The sequence below is a fragment of the Rhinolophus hipposideros genome, assembly GCF_964194185.1.
Source record: "Rhinolophus hipposideros genome assembly, chromosome: 16".
Lineage (NCBI taxonomy): Eukaryota > Metazoa > Chordata > Mammalia > Chiroptera > Rhinolophidae > Rhinolophus > Rhinolophus hipposideros.
In genome coordinates, this window is record NC_138062.1 from 15162292 (window position 1) to 15185146 (window position 22855).

General features: G+C 44.3%; 1 protein-coding gene across 8 annotated transcripts; it reads left to right on the forward strand.

Moving 5' to 3' along the window:
* Positions 1-3470: 3470 nt before the first annotated feature.
* On the forward strand, positions 3471-22649 carry NOCT (nocturnin). Of its 8 annotated transcripts, none has more exons than XM_081077535.1 (5): positions 3501-4010; positions 16689-16726; positions 17782-17969; positions 19303-19572; positions 20688-22649. In XM_081077535.1, the coding sequence occupies exons 4-5, from the start codon at positions 19311-19313 to the stop codon at positions 21521-21523; spliced, it is 1098 nt and encodes a 365-aa protein (XP_080933661.1). In that variant the 5' UTR covers positions 3501-4010; positions 16689-16726; positions 17782-17969; positions 19303-19310; the 3' UTR covers positions 21524-22649. The 8 variants fall into 8 exon arrangements, with proteins under 8 accessions (XP_080933660.1, XP_080933661.1, XP_080933666.1 ...); XM_081077540.1 differs by having other exon boundaries at positions 3686-4010; positions 17857-17969; XM_081077538.1 differs by having other exon boundaries at positions 3686-4010; positions 17920-17969.
* Positions 22650-22855: the final 206 nt, after the last annotated feature.

Here is a 22855-nt window from a genome sequence, read left to right on the forward strand (position 1 = left end):
CCTCACAGCTGAAATTCAATCTCTCCACCCTGTGGTTTCTGTCTCTTTCATCATTCTTAAACCAACCTCTTTTCCACCTTCACTGCCCCCAGTTCATTTGTTCGGGAGGTAGCACTGAGGGAGTGTCGTGCAGGGGACCCTGCTCACTGCGCCATTTGTCGTGCACGGTCTCCGCTCCCGCTCCCCACATAAGAACGCAGGACATGGTGAGGCCAAAAAGGAACACCCACGGAGCCATAAGTAGGGAGTCAAACCAATATATTCTCGCTGGCGGTTGGGCTGGAGACACAGGAAGCAGGATCTACATAATCTGCCTAACAACAGTCCGCGTTTGCCAGCCACCACCTCCTTGCTAGCCCCCACTCTTCTCTCTGCTAGCGTAGCCACAGCCGTTATATTAGTGGCCAATGGCTTACTGGTTACAGCTGACGGCCAACTAGCCACAGCTGCTGGCCATCTGATCACAGTTGATGGCCATTTACTACCCGAGCCAGCACCTTTCTATGTGAGGCCGAGAGCCTGGAAACTGCTTTTTGGGGCTTTGTCCCCGCAGGGAGAAAGAGGAATGTGCATCAGAGCCAGGAGTATGGTTTTCTTTTCAAATGAACACGCATGCCCTGCCCTTCCCCCAGGGATTCGGACCCAGCATGTGGTCTGCCTACGTGTCAGGCTCTCATTCCACCTAGTCTCCAACCCACCTTCCACAATGCTGACAGAATGATCTTTGAAAAATGCAACCCTGATGGTGCAACCCATCTGCTTAGCCATTCAAAGGTGCCCCAGAACCTTCAGGATGAAGTCCAAACTCTTCTGGAAACCCTTCCTGTGTTCCTTCTTGCTCATAGCTTCCACCTCATCTCCTGATGCTCCCATGGGGACACAATGCACTCAAGTCTTTTCAACTGTGGTACCTACTGTTTCTGGAACCGCCCTCCTTTCCTTGCCTTGCTGTTACCTGATACCCTCCCTCACCTTTTCTGCATGTTAGTCACCTTGTTCAAAATGCCTCACCTGACTTCTCCAGGCAAGTAGGTTCCTCTTATGTTTCCACAGTACCTTGTTCATATCATGATTCTATATTTATTAACAGATATTATAAGCATTTGTGTTTATACACTGCCTCACCCACTAAACTGTGAACAGACTTTGTTCAAATCATTTTTGTATGCCCTCATGTAGAGCCTGGCACGCAATAGGTACTCCATTAATCCTTACTAAATAAGTTTTTTTTTAAAGATTTTATTGGGGAAGGGGAACAGGACTTTATTGGGAAACAGTGTGTACTTCCAGGATTTTTTTCCAAGTCAAGTTGTTGTCCTTTCAATCTTAGTTGTGGCGGTGCCATTCAGCTTCAAGTTGTTGTCCTTTCAGTCTTAGTTGCGGAGGGCGCAGCTCAGCTCCAGGTCCAGTTGCCGTCTCTAGTTGCAGGGGGCACAGCCCACCATTCCTTGTGGGAGTCAAACTGGCAACCTTGTGGTTGAGAGCCCACGCTCCAACCAGCTGAGCCATCTGGGAGGCAGCTCAGCTCAAAGTGCCCTGTTCAATCTTAGTTGCAGGGGGCAGAGCCCACCATCCCTTGCGAGACTCAAGGAGTTGAACCGGCAACCTTGTGGTTGAGAGCCCACTGGCCCATGTGGGACTCGAACCGGCAGCCTTCGGAGTTAGGAGCACGGAGCTCCAACCGCCTGAGCCACCAGGCCAGCCCCTAAATAAGTTTTTGAAGTGAAGAAGCATTTATATTTTTCTGATTGCTTAAAGTATACAGTGTTTAATATCTAACAAAAATAAAACTACCAACCCACTTTCAGGATAGCATGCTCTCTGAATCCCTTTTTTATATTTGAGAAGTACTTTTAATTTTTCAAAGCACTATTCCCCAAACACTTTATTATGAATGTTTCCGAACATGTGGGAACGAAAAAGATTTGTAACTGAACATTTATATACCCATCACTTAGATTCTAACCTAACCTTTTGCTATACAGGCATACTTTGGAGATATTGTAGGTTCAGTTTCGAACCATGGCAATAAGGGAAGTCCTAATCTTTTTGCTGGTGGACGGTCCCACGTTCAATTTGTGTAAACAAACAAGCAAACAAAAAGCAACACCTGTGAAGCGCAGTAAAATGAAGTATGCCTGTATTTGCAAAATACTTTTTATGGGCTAATTTAATTAGCAGCTTTTACTTCACTTAATGACTAAGGTATGATTTTACCTGTTTTATAGATACGGAAACTGAGACTAAGAGGGTTTAATGACTTGCTAACGAGCTTGTGTCCCAGGAATTATGATCAACTTGTGCCAGCTGACTCATCCATACCTGCTGGGTGTTAGATATATAACCTAGGTCTGAAAAATATTTTGAGTATCCTTGATAATGAAAAGCTTCCAATTCCACAAGATAGGAGAATCAGCAAAATTATGGGAAAATCCAACAAGAAAACATTTCTAGCTCATATTTCATTCAGGGAGGTTATCCATGCTTGGGTACCCTCCCCTTCACCCCCTTCCATTCACGTTTAGTCATTTCCTGCTGTGTCCGAGATGTTTCTTCCATCCATTCTTTTCCAGTACTAGAAGCAGGTCTAGAATATCTTTCATCTCAGCTGGTCTACTTTCTCCTTCCTTTTCGTGTTCCAGAGATACGTGACCTCCAATTAAACTGGGGGTCCTTGCCCATCTCACAAAAAGGCAGCAGCTTACCATTTCCTACCAAATTAAGTCTAGTGTAATCTGTGCTTTCCCCAATATAAAGTATCCAACCATGTCTTTTTACTCTATAGTTTCCATCCTACATCACGTAGAGTTGTTTTCCCAAATACACCCAAGGCTTTCTGCCTATTTCCCTTCTTCGTATATAAATCACCACCACTCCCCTCCAAAGTTCCTCACGTATAAATTCTAGACCTCCACCTCACGGCCCAACTCAAAAGCCAATTCTTCTCATAAAACTTGTAGACCCCCCGGGCCTGTTACAACCTCTACAGCCAAACTTGTGTTATCGTGTGTCACTGATGTTAATCTACGTTGTAGAGCTTTATGGTCTGATTTCTCTTGCCGCCTTCTGCCCCCTTTGCCCGAGGAACACGTCCTCGAGGACACGGACGCTGTCATGGTCACCATCGCCCTCGCCCACAGTCGGCGCTTTACCTGCTCAGTTTCGTTTAACACATCGTATCGCGGCGAAAGGGTCAGGGGCGGACGCCCTTTGCTGTATTCACACACACACACACACACACACACACACACGCACACACACACACACACACGCTGTCTTCCCCTCGGCCACACACGTGTCCCCAGGGCCACACACACACACACACACACACACACACGCACGCACGCACACGCGCGGACGCTATCTTCCCCTCGGCCACACACGTGTCCCCAGGCCCCCGCCCTGAACCTGCCTCGGGACGCCCCGCCTAGAGGAGCTTCCATTCCAGCCAACGGCAGAGGAGGCGCCTTCCTTCACAACCGCTCCAGCGGAGACTTGTCACCGTAGACGCCCTGCAGCCTCCCATCCGTGATCCCCTTCCGATCGCCGCCCTTTCACGAGGGAATCAGCCCGGTTCTAGGAACCGCAGCCGCGCTGCGCCGGGGCCGGGCCGCACGGACCCCCCCCCCGGGTCCCACTTGGTAGCGCCCGCTTTGTCCGCGCGCCGCGCTCCGCGCTTCTCCCCAGGTCTCGCCCGCGCGCGGCGGACGGTGTCCCGGCGGCCGCCGCTCGCGCCTCCGCCCCGGGCCCGCCTGCCCAGGACGCCCCCCAGCCCGTGGGCAGGGCGAGAAGGACGGAGCCCGAGCGCCTCCGCTTGGACGGCCCGACGGTCTGCGCGACGCGCCCGCCCTGGCCCCGGCCGTGCTCCGCGGTGGTGGCCGCGGCGCCCGGCATGTATCGGAGCCCGCGGCGGCTCTGCTCCGCCCTGCTGCACAGGGACGCGCCCGGCCTGCGCCGCCCGTCGTCCCGGCCGGCAGCGTCGGGTGCGGCGAGGCTGTGCTCGCGGACAGGTCAGTGCGCGGCCGTCCCGGACCCCGCGCGGAATGAATGGGAGCCGGGCGGCGGGCGGCGGGGCCTCCTTCCCCCGCTCCCCTCCGTGCCGGCGTTTGCGCGCGTCTGCTGGAGCGGTGTTGGGATTCCCGTGACAGCCTCGGAGGCCCTGCGTTGCATTTCCCCCTTCCGAGCCCGCAAATGATTTGTGTTGTTTTTGCTTCTTATGGCCCTTATGATGGGAATTTTTAGGCAAAACAAAATCATTTGACCACTTACACTTGTATTTAACCATGGGGTTGGCATGGCCTAGAGGTTCCATGTTTTTCAGTCATGTGAACAGTGCATTTGAACCCACATTGACTTGTGTTACATTTTTTTGGAGCCTTCTAACTCTTAATACGGACGTCACTGTGTGTCCTCTATACCTGAGTTAAGATTTCGTAAAGATTTCGCCAAGAGCCAATTTTATACATTGCATACCTTGGACTTTCCCTTTCTTTGCCACCTCGGTTTCTGCTGGAGGACATACGGATTGCCGTGGCCACCAATTGCATACAAATTAATCACACTTTGAAAGATGAGAAATCAAGTTTCTCTTTCAAACTAGCAATTGCTTCATCACACTAAACCGTGTATTTTGCTTGTGCTTAAGTTAGCTTATTGCTGTTTAACACAATGTATGACCATCCTCGATTATACATAACTACATTTTGCTCTGAAAGTTTTGTACTAATTTAAGGACAGATCGAGCAGTAGAAAGAATACGTTCAATGTGGCTTTCTTTAATTAATGAAAGTGATAATCCAAAATGTGACTGAAGCCAAGATTTTAAACTTATTCAGATTATTGGCGTATGTTAGGCCGAGATACAGTTTTAAAAATTAGGATGTTAAACTGCTAACTGGAGACTCTAAACTCTAGATTGTGCTTTAGAAAGGCTGGACTTGACAGTCGTTCAGATTTTTTTCCCAGTTCTATAGGAATTTGGCACATTGTGAAATAACTGTTAGAATGGGTTCCGCCTTATAACTTAGTGTTTTTTCTTGCTAGAAATTTTCAAGGGGAACATTATGCTTGGGGTGGGAGAAGTAAAAGAAAACCAGTTGCCGTCTCCTTTACCAGCTCATATCTTAAATTACCTCAAAGCCCCTCGGAGGCAGAGTTGGTCCGTAGGTCCATCTTGGGAACACAGATGACGTGTGTAATACAGACACACATAGCTGTGCTGTTAACTGAGGAAAAGATGCTCAGGTCAGATAGAGCATTGGAATGTTAGGCTTTGGGCACGGAAAGCTGTTTAAAGAACTTTTTAAAAAGTCCTCTGAAATCCCCTACTTCTACAGATAAAGAAATTAAAGGACTTTATGGTCCTTAAACTATTGTAGACAGTTACTAAAATCTGGGCAATTTTCCTGTTTCGTGCACTTACAGCTTCAGCTACTTGTTAGAACATTCATTCACTCACTGCTTGATCGCGCATTCATTCCCAAAGTCTACCAAATGTCTCACACACTGTAGGTGCTTTACTATAGGAGGTAAAACAATGTGGGCCTTAGTCTTCCTTTAAGGAGTTCACTGCCCAGTAAGAGATGAGATTTACAAAAAGACTGTTTAATGACATCATCGCTTAAGAGTTAAAGGTTTGCAGATGGCACACCGGAGTGGAAGAAAAGGAAGTCCCTTTTAAAGAAGGTGATCTTTTTAGGCTCAAGAAGTAGGTGGGCCTTGAAGCATGGTTAGGATTGAAAGAGACTAAAACGTTTTGTTTGGGAAAAGGCAGGAGCAAAGAGGGGAAGAAGGCATGAGCCATGGATGCAGCTGGGTGAGAGAAGAGGCACCTTGCAAACTGTTCCCAAAGAGCCTCAGAACCAGCATCCGGTGCTTTTAAAAACAGTATCATGTTTCCCTGAAAATAAGACCTAACTGGAAAATAAGCCCTGGCATGATTTTTCAGGATGACATCCCCTGAACATAAGCCCTAATGCGGTTTTTGGAGCAAAAATTAATAGAAGACCTGGTCTAATTTTCGGGGAAACACGGTAAGTGCTTCTAAAAGCAGGTTTGTGGAGCCTACCGCAGACCTATTATACAGGATTGTTATTGGTGGGTCCAGATTCCACATTGCTTAGCAAAGTAACAATAATAATGAAACTCCAAGTTATCCTTAGATGCCACAAAGTTTAGACATCTGTCAAGAGAAGCCTTCAAGGAGCTTAGAGCTACTCTTCCCTCCAGAGAGTCTTTTTTGGGAAGTGGGGGATAAATAAGTCCCAATACTGGACCTCATTTAATAGTCAGTTTCTTCCTAACTGACGCCCCTTGGCTATGAGAGGTACTGGAAAGTCCCTTTGGAGTCAAATACTAGGTTATTAGAATTTAAAGGGGACCTGGGAGATGAGCTACCTTTTCTCACAAAGGACAGCAGCCCACGTGAAGCAGCAGCAGTCACGCAGCTACTCTCCCAGATGAAATGCAGTCAGGGGTCACTGTAGGTTTGTGAGTGCCATCCTCCAGATTCCTCCTCAGATAATGGACAGTTGGCTGAATTACTGTTCACCGCTGGAGCGTGTTGCTGTTTTTCTTAGTACAATTTTAAAAAGCAAATACCAGTTCATTTGAGGAGATGGCTTTATTTAGTATGTCCCTTAACTGTCAGTAAGCTGCTTAGGAGAGAGAAAAAAATGGTAAGGCTTGTAATTATCAAGCTTCTACAGAAATAAATTGCTTTCCTTGTAGGAGAACTAAGGTATTGTTTTCCCGTAGCATTCAATGGTAAGAGTTTAAATACAGTGACCTCTTGGGGCTTCTGAGTTAATAGCCATGGCTGCAGAGTCACATTCAACACACCCATACATGAATATTTGCAAATCCTGGAACCTTGCCTGCTGTCTCTTCACACTGGACTTTACCTAGGGAAAATAAGATACATTGATTTCAGTTGATCCCCAAGTTTTATTGAACACAGTACTCTTACATGGCCAAGTATTACATTGTGTCTCATGACTAATTGCGGCAAGAATTGAGAAGAAAATGTGGCTGGATTTGGGGAGGGGGGAGAAAACAACTTTACATTGTATAGGTGAAGGGAGGGTGACAGGCAGGGAGAAGAGACCACACAATGCCTGGAAGAAGGTGGCAGGTATGGATAGGAGCAGTAATGAGTGCTGTCAGAAAGAGGTGCTTCCAGAATCATCTGGGACGCTTGTTAAAATGCAGATTTACGCTCCACTCCTTTCCAAGGTACTTATTCCTGGTAAGTTTGAGAAAACTCAGAAAAGATTCTGGAAAAGTGTCTAAGATCTTTGAGCTTGGGGCCTTAGGCAATTCATGAGGCCCCCGAGCAAGAACAGTTAGCTGAACAAAAGCCAACTCTAAGAAAGGGAAAGAATTGGTGCAGTTATGAAAGTTCAGTGAGAAAAAACTTGAGACTGACGTTGTAATGGAAGGGTATCGGTATAGTTGTACAACTTAGTGAGTAGGTGGATAAATAGAAGACCGTGTAGGTTTTTGTGATGTCTACTAAGAGAGTGAGGGAATTACTGTTTCTTGGAAGGAGGAGGAGGGAAACTCAGCATCTGTATTTGAACTTCTGAGACCTTGATAACCACTTGAATAGCTTTCCCACATGAATAAATAGAGGTTCAAAGGATGATATGCATGGTGTTTAGCTCCATAGTAAACCCACTGGTAGTTTCATGGAAAGCAGTGTTTTGGATTCATCTTTATTTTTAGAATACAGGAAAAATCAGCCTTTCCACAAGGAGGAGCAAGCTCAACTATAACAGAAAATCTTAGCTGGCTGTCCTCTTCTATGTGAGCAACACGTGAAACATACTGATGACCATGAATTCAGCAACAGGGATGTGGGCAGCAGTGCCCAGGGGAAAGAGAGCTAAAGCAATTTATTACTATCAGACTTAAATGTTTCTAACAAGTATTTTTTTCTCTTTCCACTATCACTAAGAGGTCTGGGACCCACTCAGATCTTCTGAATTTCAGGATCTGCGAGTGGGGCCTGAGCACCTAGTGACGCTGATGGATAGCCCGGTGGACAGCCAGGGAGGACATTTGTTTAAGTACTTAGAAGCGTGCTAGAAGTTTCTTACTAATGGATTCTTATGTCCCCACAAATTAGGGACTGCTGTTGGCTTATGAGGGATTATGACAGATGGTTCGCCATTTGGATCTATCCTCTGTCTCTTCTCTCATTTTTTAATGTCTTTATCTCTTCTTTATTTTCTGTTTTGCAGTCATTTAAAATTTCTAGACATTTTCTAGTTCTCTGATTGCTCTTTTTTCATAGAAGCCTATTGTTTTGTGTTCATAATATTCTCCTGTAGTTTTACACTGATAAAGTATGTTATGCCTGTTTCTCTGTCTCCTCCTAAAGGGGAGACAGTTTGCAGGCTCGGCTAAGTGGGAAGGTTATGTGGAGGGTGGACAGCGAGGCTTCTAGAACACCCAAGAGGGGGCAGGCTGGAGACCTCCACCTTTGCCAAAGCAAGGAGGGCTTCTTTCTGTGTTCTCCCTCTGTTCAGCTTTCACCCCCGTTTCAGAAATATTCCTGCAGTCCAGAGTTAGCTCCTAATCCGGTCTGCTTCTCTTTCGCGTCCATCCTCCTTGGGGGTCTTTCCAAGGCATGCCGCCCACTCTCTCTCCAGCAGGCGGAAGCCACCCCTGCCAGCTTCTGTCTGTGTGAGACAGGTGGCATGATTCGCACAGCTGTTCCATATGCCATTCTTGAAAGAATTGCCCTAACAACTGCCCCTCCATCTCTCCTGCCCTTTGTTTCTGACTCAGCTTACAGCTTCTTCGAGCTTCCTTGGGGAAGAACCGTACCTAATTTACCTGCGGTAGGCAATCGATCTCTTAAAAAACTACTCACCTCTGCCACTGGACTGTGGAAGTGGCCATAGATAACACATCAACTTTAGTTATGGACACTGAAATTTGAACTTCATGAAATTTTCACACGTCACAAAACATTGTTCTTAGATATTTTTTCAACCATTTAAAAAGGAAAGCTCACAGGCAGCACAAATTACAGACAGGTGCTGGCCAGATGTGGCTCACAGACCATAGTTTACGGACCGTACTGGAGAGGGAAGAACTCTGTACTATCAGCAAAACCCTTGTAGCTTTCACAGTCCTCCTCATACCTGTCAAAACAAACCGTTTCCTTGAGCACCCCCAAAGTGTTCATGATGGGCCCGACGTAGTAACAGACGCGCTGTGTTAGTGGAGCGCAGCTGTCCCACGAGATTCCTGTAGTTTTTGCCTCCCCACATTTCACTTCAGCCTCATGCTAGAAAAGCTCAGCTAGCTGAAATGACTAACCAGCCAACTCACAACTGAGCACCCATTAAACATGTTAACCTCAGCGTTTATTGTGGGGGGCTTTCTTTTTCCTTAGTGATATTCTTTAGATGACTCTGGCAGGACTGAAGGTACAGCTCCGCCTGGTCTGCAGAACACTTTGGCGTTGTCTGTTCTTTGACGGCTGCCTAGCAAAGAAAGGTCAAGTGGATTGTCACCCTGTGTCTAGGTGCGTGTATTTTTAGACACATTAGGTTGACAGTCCTGACCTTCACTTGATATCTCCAGCAGTGCCACACGGGTCATTATCCTGCTTTGTACACTTTGTGCTGTGCCAGTATGTGTGCCGTGATGGCAGTGACGTCGACAGGGGGAGGCAGCATTCGAGCTGTTTATTCCTGTGTGCCCCTGGCAAGGCTCCATCGCACTTACTGACTCCGTGCTGTGGAGAAGCTACGGTGCAGGTAGCCGCTGCAGCGCCAGACCCTTCACTGGTTATGCGATCGTGAGACAACGGTAACCTCTACCCTCAGCAGCCGTGCCTGTCCAACGGCGAATACAGTACCGATTTTGCCCGTTGTTGGAAAGCACGATGCAAATGCATGGAAGTAGTATGGCACATGCTAGGTTCTCGGACGCTAAGAGTCTTCTTAAACCCAGCAAGTGGGCTTCACCGGATGTCACAGACTAGCTCACATTCAGCTGCCCACTTAGGATGTGCCGGCACAGCCAGCTTACCACAGTCCTCACAGGAACACGACGGAGGAGGCTACCCCCATCCCCACATGGGTGAATAAGTTGTTCACAATCCTCTTGGTAAAAGGAAGAGCGGGATTTGAAACCAGGCAGCCTAACTTGAGTGTTTTAAGCCTGTTCACCGCTAAAACCCCCGATCTTACTGAGAAATGTTAACACTGTACTCCACTGCCAAGTGCTCCAGGCATTCAGTCAGTGGTGCTCAGTAACAGACGTTTGAACACTGGCCATGCACTGAAGTATTTGATCCTCACCAGAAAATAGTACCTCCCGAAATCGGCCCTCGGACCCAGCCTCTAGGACCCAGGAATTACTGTCCTGCAGGTCCACACTCAAGAGAGCGCTGCGCTGGGTAAGCAAGGCGACACAGCCTGTCATGGAGCGTACAGTGTAACGAAGGAAGGACAGGGATTGTAGTTCAATATCAAGGGTGACTTACGTAAGAGGAGGCCCGGCGTGAAGGGGAGCGACTGGAGTTTGCTCCTTACAACTGGGCTGGCAGAGGGGCTAAGAGTCTGTATTTATTGATTTCTACAAGTTTTAACTAAATAGATCACCTATCCAATATCCCGGCTGTTTTATGTCAGTGGTTATCTTGTGAATATTTTCACTCGTCTTAAAAGTTGTCACGTTTAATTTGGGGAAGGTATTCTATAATGTTGTAAAGATTTTGTTGGGTATCCGATGGACATGCGTCCTATTTGGGAGACCACCTCAGGGATACTGTGGATACCTGATCATGGCATTGTACATCAGAAGCTAAACATTAATGAATGCCAACTATAATTTTATATATATAATGTGATGGTTCAGTGTGAGGTCGGAGGGATAGTGGATGGGGGGAGGGGGGTTCACAGTATGAGGGATATAAATGATGAACGTCTAAGTATTACCTTGTTTTGTACACCTGAAACTAATAAATTAATTAATTAATTAAAAAAAAAAAAAAAAAAAGTTGTCACGTTTACTTAAGAACCTGCTCTAAGGAGCCTAATGAAAACTAGCTGCTGAATTAGCCGTCTCCACTTGCTGAGGTTCAACACATGGGCAGTAGATGGCAGCATAGGATTGTTCTTTCAATGTCACAGCTTCTTGTGACATCTGTCGTTTAGTTTTTGTGTACTTTACTCAGCCAGGTATCCTTGGGCCGGAGGTTGATCAGCTCCTCAGTTTCCCAGGTGTGTACCCAGTTAATCTTGGCTTTTATTTGGGTTTTGGTGTTTAATGCGTGTTTTTGCCAAGCCACCATTTCAAGAGGCTAAGCTAATACTACTGGTAATTGTGAGAGAAATTATTCACAGACTGGATGGTTTGAGCAAATTCAAGAATAAGCAATTGCTGGGTAACTAGAGAAACATTGTGTGGAGAGATGTCTTTCTCTGTGATTTCTATGTGCTTTTAGCCTCTAAGTGCTTTAGCTCTTGGAATGGTAGGCCCAGTCAGTGTGGGTTTCAACTGTCAGTTCTCATCCAGCATTTTAATTACCGATGTGAAGGGGTTTCATTATCCCTGATCATTTCCCTCTGATTGGGCACTCCGGAGAGCTTGCACTGTCGTCTGCCTCTTGCTAGAAGGGGGCAGTAATTGGTAGTATGAAGAGTAAGCATGTACTCGGTATGTTAGCGAGTAGCCCACCTCTCTTCCGCTTTGTTATTTAGGAAAGTAAAGGGATGACTGAATGGGGGAAGTTTACATATTGCTACTGTACTGCAAGAATCAAAATAATCTGAATTCTCTGGCAAATCTTCAAAAGCTATTGTAAGGGTAAGAGTTTGTTTATTCCTATACAGTAGCAGTAAGATATTAATAATAATGCACAGAATGAAGGTATCCAGTTCTAAATGTATATGGAAATATGCTTATAGAATTAGGAAATGGCAAGGGATGGGAGTGGATTTGCTAAATGAATAGCTAGGCATAAGAAATACAACTATTTTGATCTGCCTATTGCCTATATAAATTACACAATGTGTATCACATTGGGAAAGGTGGCTGATACTTTTTCTCGTGAAATAGCTGGAAAAAAACAAAATTGGGGGAAAACTGAATACAATATGGGGCAAATTGAAAATATTCATATACAAACACACATAAAATTGGGCCTAGAAGCTAGTATAACTGCCAAATAAAGTTCAACAGATGTTTTATCAAGATTTTCTATTTTTCAATATCTTAATTACCACCCAGATGAATTATTTGTTCTATCTCGCCTCACGAAATTGGCTTTCAATGTTGAGTTATTCTGAACCTTTGACAACCTTTTTAAAGCCCTGCATAGCAACCCCCATTAAGGCATAAAACTTCAGCAGACTGGCTTGAAATACTGGAATTGGACTGAATTTATGTGTGAAAAGATTTTTTTTTAATGGTTGAAACTCTGAAAGAAAAACAGTGAGTGCTATTTTTTCAGAAAAAGTGAGAAACTATGAGAATTGTTACTAAGTTATTTCTTCATTGTAAAAAGGGCATAAAAAGAGTAGGTACGTCCTAGGATTGTGATGAGAATTGAAAATACACTCGAAGCAAGAAGAATCTGTGAATGGTGCATATACAAAGCATTCCGTCGTCATTAGCCATAGTGTCAACTGGCATCACACTTAGGATGGGCAGCCTTCCTTTGTTTCCAGTTCAAATACCTAGCCTTACTACATTGCAGTCCTTAAGTGGTCTAAGACTTGGTACTTTAACAAAGTGTAAAAAGTCATATGTGAAGTCTTCATAGTGTTCACTTTTAGTTACTAATTCCCTGGCCTGGGAAATAATTCATTGGTCAAATCTGCATTCCCTCTTGATGCCTCAAGTTCCTGGCTGATATCTCAAATAGGCGTACATTCAAGTTTACTCATTGCTGTGGACACTTCTATGGATTTTGGTGAAGGCTGTAGTCATGTGTCTGCCATCCTAGTACTGCACAGACTGGTGCTGTCAACCTGAAAATTACCCCCGTCAGCCACTGACAACCTCCAGCCTCCCCCTGACAACCACCAATCTGTACAGCTTTGCCTTTTCCAGAAAGTCACGTGAACAGAATCATACAATGTGTGGTTTTTAGGGCCTGGCTTCTTTCACTTACAAAATGCATCTGAGATTCACCCTGTTGCATGGATGAATATTGCAAATCAATAGTTCGTTCCTTGTTATCGCTGGGTTCATTGTATGGATGTTCCACAGCTGTTTATCTATTTGCATGGTGAAGGGCATCTTGTTGGCTTCCAATTTGGGTGATTATTAATCACACTGCTTACAAACATTTCGCATAGAATTGTACAGGAACCGAAGTTTTCAGGTCTCCTTGGTTAAGTACCTAGGGGCTGTATGGTAAGTCTATGTTAGATTATCAAAAATCTTGCCAAACTGTCTTCCAGAGAGCTGTACATGAGAAGCAATAAACAGTCTGTGAAGGATTGGTAGTATTTCTTATTTAAATAGTTGATAAACTCACCAGAGAAGCCATCACAACCTGGACTTTTCTTTCTGGGAAAAATTTACTTAATAATTCAATTTCTTTGCTGCCCAACTTAGTTGAACTACTGCCACAGAGCTGGGGGAGGAGGGAGTAAAGGCATAGAGTAACGTTGTTCTTACCTGAATTTCAGTAGCTTTCATGAGTAAAAGCCTCTTGGTTTGTTGCGTGCTTTTGGTCTGTGTCCAGAGTGCTGAAAGTTGTCTTTGACAGTTCTGTCCAGGCTTAGAGTTGCTTTGGGGGGATAGAGGGTCTGTGTGCTTGTTTCCTCATGCCATCATGCCAGAAGTCTCCTGCTTCCTTGGGTTTCCTCCCTGTATCACCCCAGTTAGCAAACAAACATGGCGTAGCAGCTTCCCTGAATATTCTTAACTCCATCTCCAGCTGCTACTCCATCTATCTCCTCCTTGGGGGCAAAATTTCCTCAAAATACTGAATCTACTCTCTGTCCTAGTTCCTGTTCTCCCCATAACTCCACCAAAACTGAGAAAGTGCTGTTAAAGTCACCCAAGTTTTCCACCTTGCTAAATCCAGATGTTTGCAGCCTTCATTTTCCTTAACTATCGTCAGTAGCATTTGACTCAGGAGGTAACTACCTCACTGATGAAACACTGTCTTTACTTTGTTTGCAGGAAGATCAGACTCTCACTTTTCTCCTACTTCTCTGGCCACGTCACCTTTGCACACTTTTATTACCTTGTCTTCCCCGATTTGCCCCCAAGCTCAATCCTTTGACCTGTGTTCTCTCCAGATTCACTTTAGTCTCTGTCCACTAACATTTCCCAAATGTTTATTTCCAGTTTGTACCTCCCTCCTGAACATCGGTCATACCTAACTGCCAAACTCCTATTTTCTGCAAACCCACCAAATCTTTCTAACGGGCATTGGCAACTTCATCCTTCACGTTTGGCCAGCAGCCCTGGGGGTCTTTTGACTCCTTCTCTCACAAGTCACCCACAGAACTTGTTGGCTCCTATTTTAGATTTATTTCAAGTCCAACCACTGTGACTGCTACCGCTAGTCCAAGCTACCACTGTCTTTTGTCCTTTGATGATTTCCTATGTCTGCCCTTATTTCCCAACAGTACAGTATACTTTTAATACATCAACCAGTGAGATTTTTATGGAAGTCAGATTCTCCTACCTGTTTAGAATTCTCCAGTGGCTTCAAGTCCGGAGGCCCTACTTAACCTGCTCCCAGAACTCACTGACCTCCCCTTTTAGTCATTCTGTAAGTCACTCTCATCCCCTTGCTAAAGGTTCTTCGACCTTGCCAAGCATGTTCCTTCCTCGGGGCTTTTGCATTTGCCATTCCTCTGCCCAGAATGACCTTCCACTGAGTCTCCAGAAGACTTACTGATTTCAAGTCTTGGCTCTAATTCTATCTTTTAGCGAGGCCTCATTGAGCGTCCTGTATAAATTAGCGACTCCGTACTCACTTGCAGTCAGTATCTGCCCTTTCTCCTTTATTTTTCTCCATAGCACATTTTTTTTTAAATCAATCATACTGGAAACTTGTTATTTTTTTCCAAGTCAAGTTGTTGACCCTTCAGTCGTAGTTGTGGAGGGTGCCATTCAGCTTCAAGTTGTTGTCCTTTCAGTCTTAGTTGTGGAGGGTGCAGCTCAGCTCCAGGTCCAGTTGCTGTTGTTAGTTGCAGGGGGCACAGCCGATCGTCCCTTGCGGGAGTCGAACCAGCAACCTTGTGGTTGAGAGGACATGCTCCAACCAACTGAGCCATCCGGGAGCTCAGCGGCAGCTCAGCTCAAGGTGCTGTGTTCAATCTTAGTTGCAGGGGGCGCTGCCCACCATCCCTTGCAGGACTCAAGGAATTGAACCTGCAACTTTGTGGTTGAGAGCCCACTGGCCCATGTGGGAATCAAACTGGCAGCCTTCGGAGTTAGGAGCTCCAACCTCCTGAGCCACCAGGCCGAGCCCTTTCATCTTTTTTGCTGCAGAGCTGTCTTTTGAAGGTAGATTTAATTTTTGAAAACCACCAAAAGTCTTTCAGAGGCCAAGTCACAAATAAGGTGGATGATCAGATTTTATAGTCTGTTGTTGGTCCAAAATGAACTGGCTTCAACAAGAATGTTTTCTTTGAGTATTGTAGCTAATAGCCTAGAAATATATTTCCAAATCTGAAGAAAGGCCAACAGGGAATGATGGAATGAGGACATCCAATTTGCTTCATGTCACATCCACACAACAGTCTCGAATAACAACACTAATACCACTAATCATGATTAATGAAAACAGCTTAAAATTTTTAAATTGAATATGCATCTTATCATTCTGGTCTCTGCTACATGACCACCCCTCCTTTTATTGGTTGTACTAAATGTTCGTCTGCTCATTGTTGGATCACATAGCCATTATACCAGGGGTGCCAAAAAAATGTATACAAGTGGTCACTTTGGTCAGTGTTGCTCAAGCAGTAGTTCATCATAATCAGAAGTGTCTGGACACTGATGGTAACCACTTTGAGCACCTCTTGGTAATTGCAGAAGTCAAACGTGACTTGTGTTCATCTTTTGTTACGCTACATATTATTTCAATCTTAATAGTTTTCCTTTCTTACAATGTGTATCCATTTTTTGGGCACCCTCCGTATATTGTACTCTCTTTTATCCTTATTTAGACTTGGATTTTTAAGTAGCTGTATGTTTAAAGCTCTTATGTCAATGTCTCTGGTCATTTTGGTCTGACGCTTGTTCTCTAGTTCCAGGGGTAGCAAATTTTTTCTGTAAAGGCCTGGATAGTAACACTTAAGATTTTGAGGGCCAAAAATGATCCTGAGGTGTGTGTGTGTGTGTGTGTGTGTGTGTGTGTGTGTGTGTGTGCGTGCACCCTTTCAAAACATTCTTAGCTCAAGAACTGTGCAAAAATACTTCTGGTTGCAGTAGTCTCCTGCTCTAGTAGTTTCCTCAAGAAGGGCTCATGGAGTCAATACCCCAGTTTTGATGCATATAAAATCCTTGGCTCACATATAGATGAGCACATATATAAAGTTTGATTTATATATATTTCAAATATGTAACTTCATTTTCTTCTGGCAGAAAACACTGCAGTTGAAGTCTGGTGATGCTCTAATTTTGTTTTCCTTATAACTACTTGCTGTTTTTGCCTAGATGCCCAAGGGTTTTTTTTTTCTTTTTCTTTACAGTCCAGTTGGTGTTGGTCATTCTGAGTTGATATTCTCAGGTATGTGGTGTTTCTTCAATATGCAGTTTCAAGTATTGTTTTATTCTTAAAGTTTTGTTTTTTTTAAGAGTAACAAAGGCAAAGCTTTTGTATTGATGTTTGAAAATTTTCATGGTACTTTTTTTTCACCATGTATTTTTTTCTTTTAAACCATTTTTCCAGCTTTATTGAGTTATAATTAACAAAAATTGTGTATATTTAAGGTGTACACCACATTTTGATAAACATATACATTGTTAAATGATCACCTCAATCATCCTAATTAACGTCACCCCACATGGTGGGTGTGTGCAGATGTGTGTTTCAAGATAAAATGTTGTCTTCAAGATTTCAGCTATACAGTAGTTATTAACTATAGTCACCATGTTGTATATTAGATCTCTACAATTTAATTCATCCTGCATCATTGAAACTTTGCACTCTTCATTTCCATGCATTGGTTTGCCCACCACAAGAACTCCTATAATCCATATGTTGGATCTTCTTTGCTTAAAACGAGTATATATTTGCCACTCTCTTAAATGCTTCATCTCCTCATTTCTGAGTTTTCTAATTCTTAGGATATTTGTGCTTGTTTCAGCAGCACATATACTAATTCTTAGGACATTCTACCATTTTTCTTAACTTTCAGCTCATTTTACAATAGGATGCAGTTTTGATTTGCTTTCTGGGCGTCTTTCTGGCATGCTTTCATTGTCTGAACAGATGTTATTCTGTTCCATATTCTCTTTATTGGAAGGTTTTTCCAAGTTTTCAGAAGGAAGTATGATTCAGGGTAGTTTTTCTGGCTTCACATAACTCCTCAAACCTTGGGCTCCTATTGGACATTGTTGCCCTCTTTTTCAGTCATTTTGATATGGTACTTGTTTTTTATCACAGTAACCACCCCAAAACTCAGCTTGGCAAAGATCTGACATCATCAAAATGATGCAGAACAATCATGTTGAAATTGAGCAACATCAAGCTAGTAGTTTGTAGAGCCTGACAGATGTCAAATGTTGCTGTGTTTCAAATTTCAAACATCCCATGGTGTCACTGTGACATTTGGTCTACAGTTTGTGTGATGCTGATACTACTGATCTGGAGACCACACTTGGAGACCAGTAGTAACTGCTTTTTTAAAAAACTAGAAGTACAGAAGAGAGATTTTCAAAGTTGTAGTGCCAGCCAAGAAAATTTCTTCCTTTGGACAGGCAAGCAGACTGATAAAGGAATATATTCAAATCAAACAGTTTGGAAACAGGTGTGTATGTGCATCTGAGCATGTGCACGTGTGTGAGAAAAGTCTTGCTTGCTGATGCATGCGCACTTAAATATATGTTGGGAAAATGAGAATGTGTTTAGATTAAGTAAGAAAACTTAAATCTAGTTTTCTTACTGGAGGAATAAAAACTACCTTGAGTTGATAAAAAGGAACAATAGAGCATGCTTGCATGCTTATTGACCTTGATGTTTAAGACATTTGGTGATAAATGTTTGAATTCGTTTTTGTGATCTGCCATAGTGAATTTAATTCACTGCTAGTTTCAGATAGTCAATCACGCTGCCAAATACTGTATTTTACACTAAAAAACTTTGTGTCTTTGAAGAGAAGGCAAGGATAGGGGTGTGGTAGAGAAATCCAGATTCCTCCACACCAAGACTCATCATGTACAGAATCTTGGAGACTGTCCCAAGTAAAACTTGCCCCTAATTTATACCAGAAGGAAAACATGATTCATCTCCAAAAGAGCAATCAACTGCTCACAAGTGAAGTGACACGTACCACTTCCCTCATGCTAATTAGTTGAATACCGTACTCTGTTCTCATGTAATCTATTAGGATAGAAGGCAAAGCACTAGAAAATGCGCTGAAGATGGTGTGCTTCCTGCACCTCTCCTCTCCTCTCCTTCCAGGATCTCAGGAAATGTGGGCAACTGTTTCTTACCCGTCTGCCCCCAGTCCTTCCTTATTTTTTAAAAATCTGACAATTGATATTAGAGTATCAACTGTATTGCTCAGCGAGGTCCACAGAGCTCCACAGAAAGTCAGAGTCCTGATTTACAGTTCACATTGAAAAGAAATGGGATATGGGTTTCATACAGCCGTTTCTTTTCACACAAGAGGGACCTGGACAGGTGACATGGCTGGAGCAGCAGCCTGCTGTGACTTAATCTCTTCTCTAGGATTCACGTGTGCTTTCTAACATCTGGCTCTTTATAAATTGGTCTTATTAAAATATATAGAAAAAAGAATGTGTTTTTGTGTAGCCATGCTTTTCTAAGACTGGGTTTATAAATTATAAAAACAACTCCAGGTTAGAAAGGGCCATAAGGTGAAGGTATTTTTTCCCTTAAAAGAACTACCGTAATCAGAGACCAATTTTTACAGTTCACTTCCCTGTTCTAGTAGAAAGCTAGACCCTGGAAACTCCTTTAGTTCACCTTTGTGGGAATGGCATTATCTATGAACGTGGCAACATTGTCCTAAATTGAGCTCTTGGCTTCTATGGACAGTAAATGCTTTATCTTCTAGGTGAGCTGCGTAAAAACGGCAGGAGCTGAGTGTGTAACTTCTTTCTTTTCCTTTCCTATAGCGTGTTCCATGGGAAACGGTACGAGCAGACTCTATAGTGCTCTGGCCAAGACACTGAACAGCAGCGCTGCCTCCCAGCACCCAGAGTATTTGGTGTCACCTGACCCAGGACATCTGGAGCCCATTGATCCTAAAGAGCTCCTGGAGGAATGCAGGGCCGTCCTGCACACTCGACCTCCCCGATTCCAGAGGGATTTTGTGGATCTGAGGACAGATTGCCCCGGTAGCCACCCACCTATTAGGGTCATGCAGTGGAACATCCTCGCCCAAGGTACGTAGGCCTGATGCTTTCGTGCCCGAGCAGTCAGATGTGCGCTGCTGCCTGTCTGCTTCTGCATTTGCCCGGTGCACTGATGTCCTGTGGAGGGAAGAGGTGTGGGGAGATGGGGTGACAAGAGCAGCATGAGCTCCCACAAGGGGAGGTGGAGAAAGGGAGTCATCTGATTTCCACTAATAAATCCAGCAACTCAAGATTTATTCCTTACCTTCTGTTTGTCAGCTATCCCAGAACAGTGAAAGTCTGCTTCCCAACACATCAAAAATTAAAGGACCCTGTCTTTTATCAGCCTCCAAACTTTGTCTCCAGCTTTCAGTCCAGAGTGCTAAGATAGCATCTGCAAAGGGGAAACGGAATCTACTGAGTGGGGAACATGTAGGACTTTCTGCAGGGAATGGCAGCTGTGTGGGTGCTGGTGAGCCTGGGTATTCCTGTGGCCCGAGGCTCAGCCATACACATCTGTATGTCCTGAAGCCAAAGAGATGTTGCTTCTGTTCTCTCTTCATTCAGATGTGACTTTGTCACGGTAGAAAGGAATTCTTTCCTGGGTTTGCTGAATTAAAAAGCAGATGTGCCAGTCAGCTTTCCACAGCATTGCCTTTCATGTAGCAGGTGAAATTTTAAGAAAAAGGGCCCCTCTTTTTTTCCCCCTAGAAAAGAAGGGCATACTCTCTGACTTTACAATCTTGGGTTCATTTACTTTTTCCCAAGTGTTCATCCACAAGTAGGAAAAGCCGCCCATTCCTTCTGAACGGTGACTGTATCGGTTCCTAGGGCGTATTAGTGTTGAAATCAGTATATAGAGTTGACTATCTTTATGTCATCTGCCAGTTTAGATCCCTGGGATTGCAGAGAACACTGTTTCTTAAGCTAAAACTCAACACTGTGTGTCTGTGAAATAGTTTAATGTGAAAGAAAATCGGCTGCTTGTTTCATCTGGCGGTAAGAGGTGTAGTTTGGTAGGTCAATACAGGTGAGGCAGAGAAGCGCCCAAAGCTTCTGAGGCAGAGGCCGCGTTCCGAGGGGCTTGGATGGTATTGAAGGCACAGACTCGCAGGCACTTAGACGTCATGGCTCTGTCGTAGCTGACAAGCAACTTTTTATTTCAGCTCTTGGAGAAGGCAAAGACAACTTTGTACAATGCCCTGTGGAAGCGCTCAAGTGGGAAGAAAGGAAGTGTCTCATCCTGGAAGAAATCCTGGCCTACCAGCCCGATATCTTGTGCCTCCAGGAGGTGGACCACTATTTTGACACCTTCCAGCCACTCCTCAGTAGACTGGGCTACCAAGGCACGTTTTTCCCCAAACCCTGGTCACCTTGTCTAGATGTGGAACGTAACAATGGGCCCGATGGCTGCGCCTTGTTTTTTCTCCAGAACAGATTCCAGCTCGTCCACAGTGCCAGTATTAGGCTGACGGCCATGACCCTGAAAACCAACCAGGTGGCCATCGCACAGACCGTGGAGTGCAAGGCGTCGGGCCGGCAGCTGTGCATCGCCGTCACCCACCTGAAAGCGCGTGCCGGCTGGGAGCAGTTTCGGTCAGCTCAAGGCTGCGACCTTCTCCGGAACCTGCAGAGCATCACCCAGGGGGCCAAGCTCCCCCTTATCGTCTGTGGGGACTTCAACGCGGAGCCAACGGAGGACGTGTACAAACGCTTCGCCTCCTCCAGCCTCAACCTGGACAGCGCCTACAAGCTGCTGAGTGCAGACGGGCAGTCGGAGCCGCCCTACACCACCTGGAAGATCCGCACCTCAGGGGAGTGCCGCCACACCCTGGACTACATCTGGTATTCCAAACACGCCCTGAGCGTCACGTCCGCTCTGGACTTACTCACCGAAGAACAGATTGGACCCAACCGCCTACCATCTCTGAATTATCCGTCAGACCACCTGTCTCTAGTATGTGACTTCAGCTTTAATGAGGAACCTGATGGGCTTTTATAAACACTTATCTGTGTCTTTTTAATTACAAGAGTCTCAACCAGGGATGTTTTAGGAAACTGAAACAGGATACGTTGCCCAAGGAAGGCTTCCCAGTTTCTCACTTCACTTCCATGTTTCCAGCATGCCCAGGGGAAGGAATCCCCTTAGTTCACAAACCTTTTCCATTAAAACCTATCGTGAAAAAGGTGTTTGCACTCCAGTTTTGGCTTGTATTCTTTCCCTTAGCATTACACATTGATCATTTAAGGGCATTACATTAGGCTTGCTTTTTTGGTTTGATGCTGCTATATAAAAGTAGAATTGAGTCCTCCACAATAAACTATGTAAGTATGCAAGAGCAATTTCTCTAGACAGCATTTCAAGTTATTTATTTGTGAGTTTTCTAAATGTCAGCGAGATATGCATGGCAATATTTATTTTTTGTATCTTCCTGTAAAATTAATATAGTATGAACATTTGAAAACCATGCAAACATTAAGTTTGAGTAATTTATAGTAATTTCCTTCAAGCTTGAAGATGTTTTTATTTTGGGGTCTAACAAAACAGTAGCGTACTATTTAGTAGTGATCTATTTGGCCTGGAGGTGTTTTAAGTGGAAGTACCAGGTCTTCCTGGTATGTTCTTCATAAATAACTCTTGCTGTGCCTCCATCTTCCCCCATTATTGTGTTTTCAGAAGAGATTCCATGGCCCGTCAGTCTTCATTAATCACTGCTGACGCAGTTATAGTTTCCCGTTGGCATGTTCTTGGTAGACACTGGAGGTCACTCAGTGTCATTATCGATACTGGAATATGCTTTTCATATTAGGTTATTTAGGAGCTGTTTTGTGGCAATGGCTAAGAAAGTCAGTGGGACCTTCTTTTCAGAGATGGAAAACTAGAAAACCTATTCATGGGGCTCACACTGAAATTTCCTAAGATAGCCAGGGCTCTGGTTCAGAGCATCTAGAAAGAATGTAAAGAGTCAGACAACCTGGAATTCTCTTCCATCAGGGAAAAAAAAAAGTGGTAAAGGTAACAGGTGAAGCCCCTTCCAAACAAATAACCTGTCGATAATAAATTGATAAATATCTTAATCCAAGAGTTGTATATATTTAAGGCTAATAAATGGTCTTTTAAAACTAGACTTTTAATGTCTTGTCTTTTTAACCCAAAAAGAATCTGGGATAGATTTGATCTTTCAATACTGTTAAATGTGGTGCCCACACTATCCATTTACACAGAGGCCTTCAGTTTTAAAGTGGACTAAGATGGATCTACAGCTGCACATTTAAGGCATCTATGCTATGCTTGCATGGTATCCCTCGGCGCCAAAGTGAGAGTTCCCCAAAA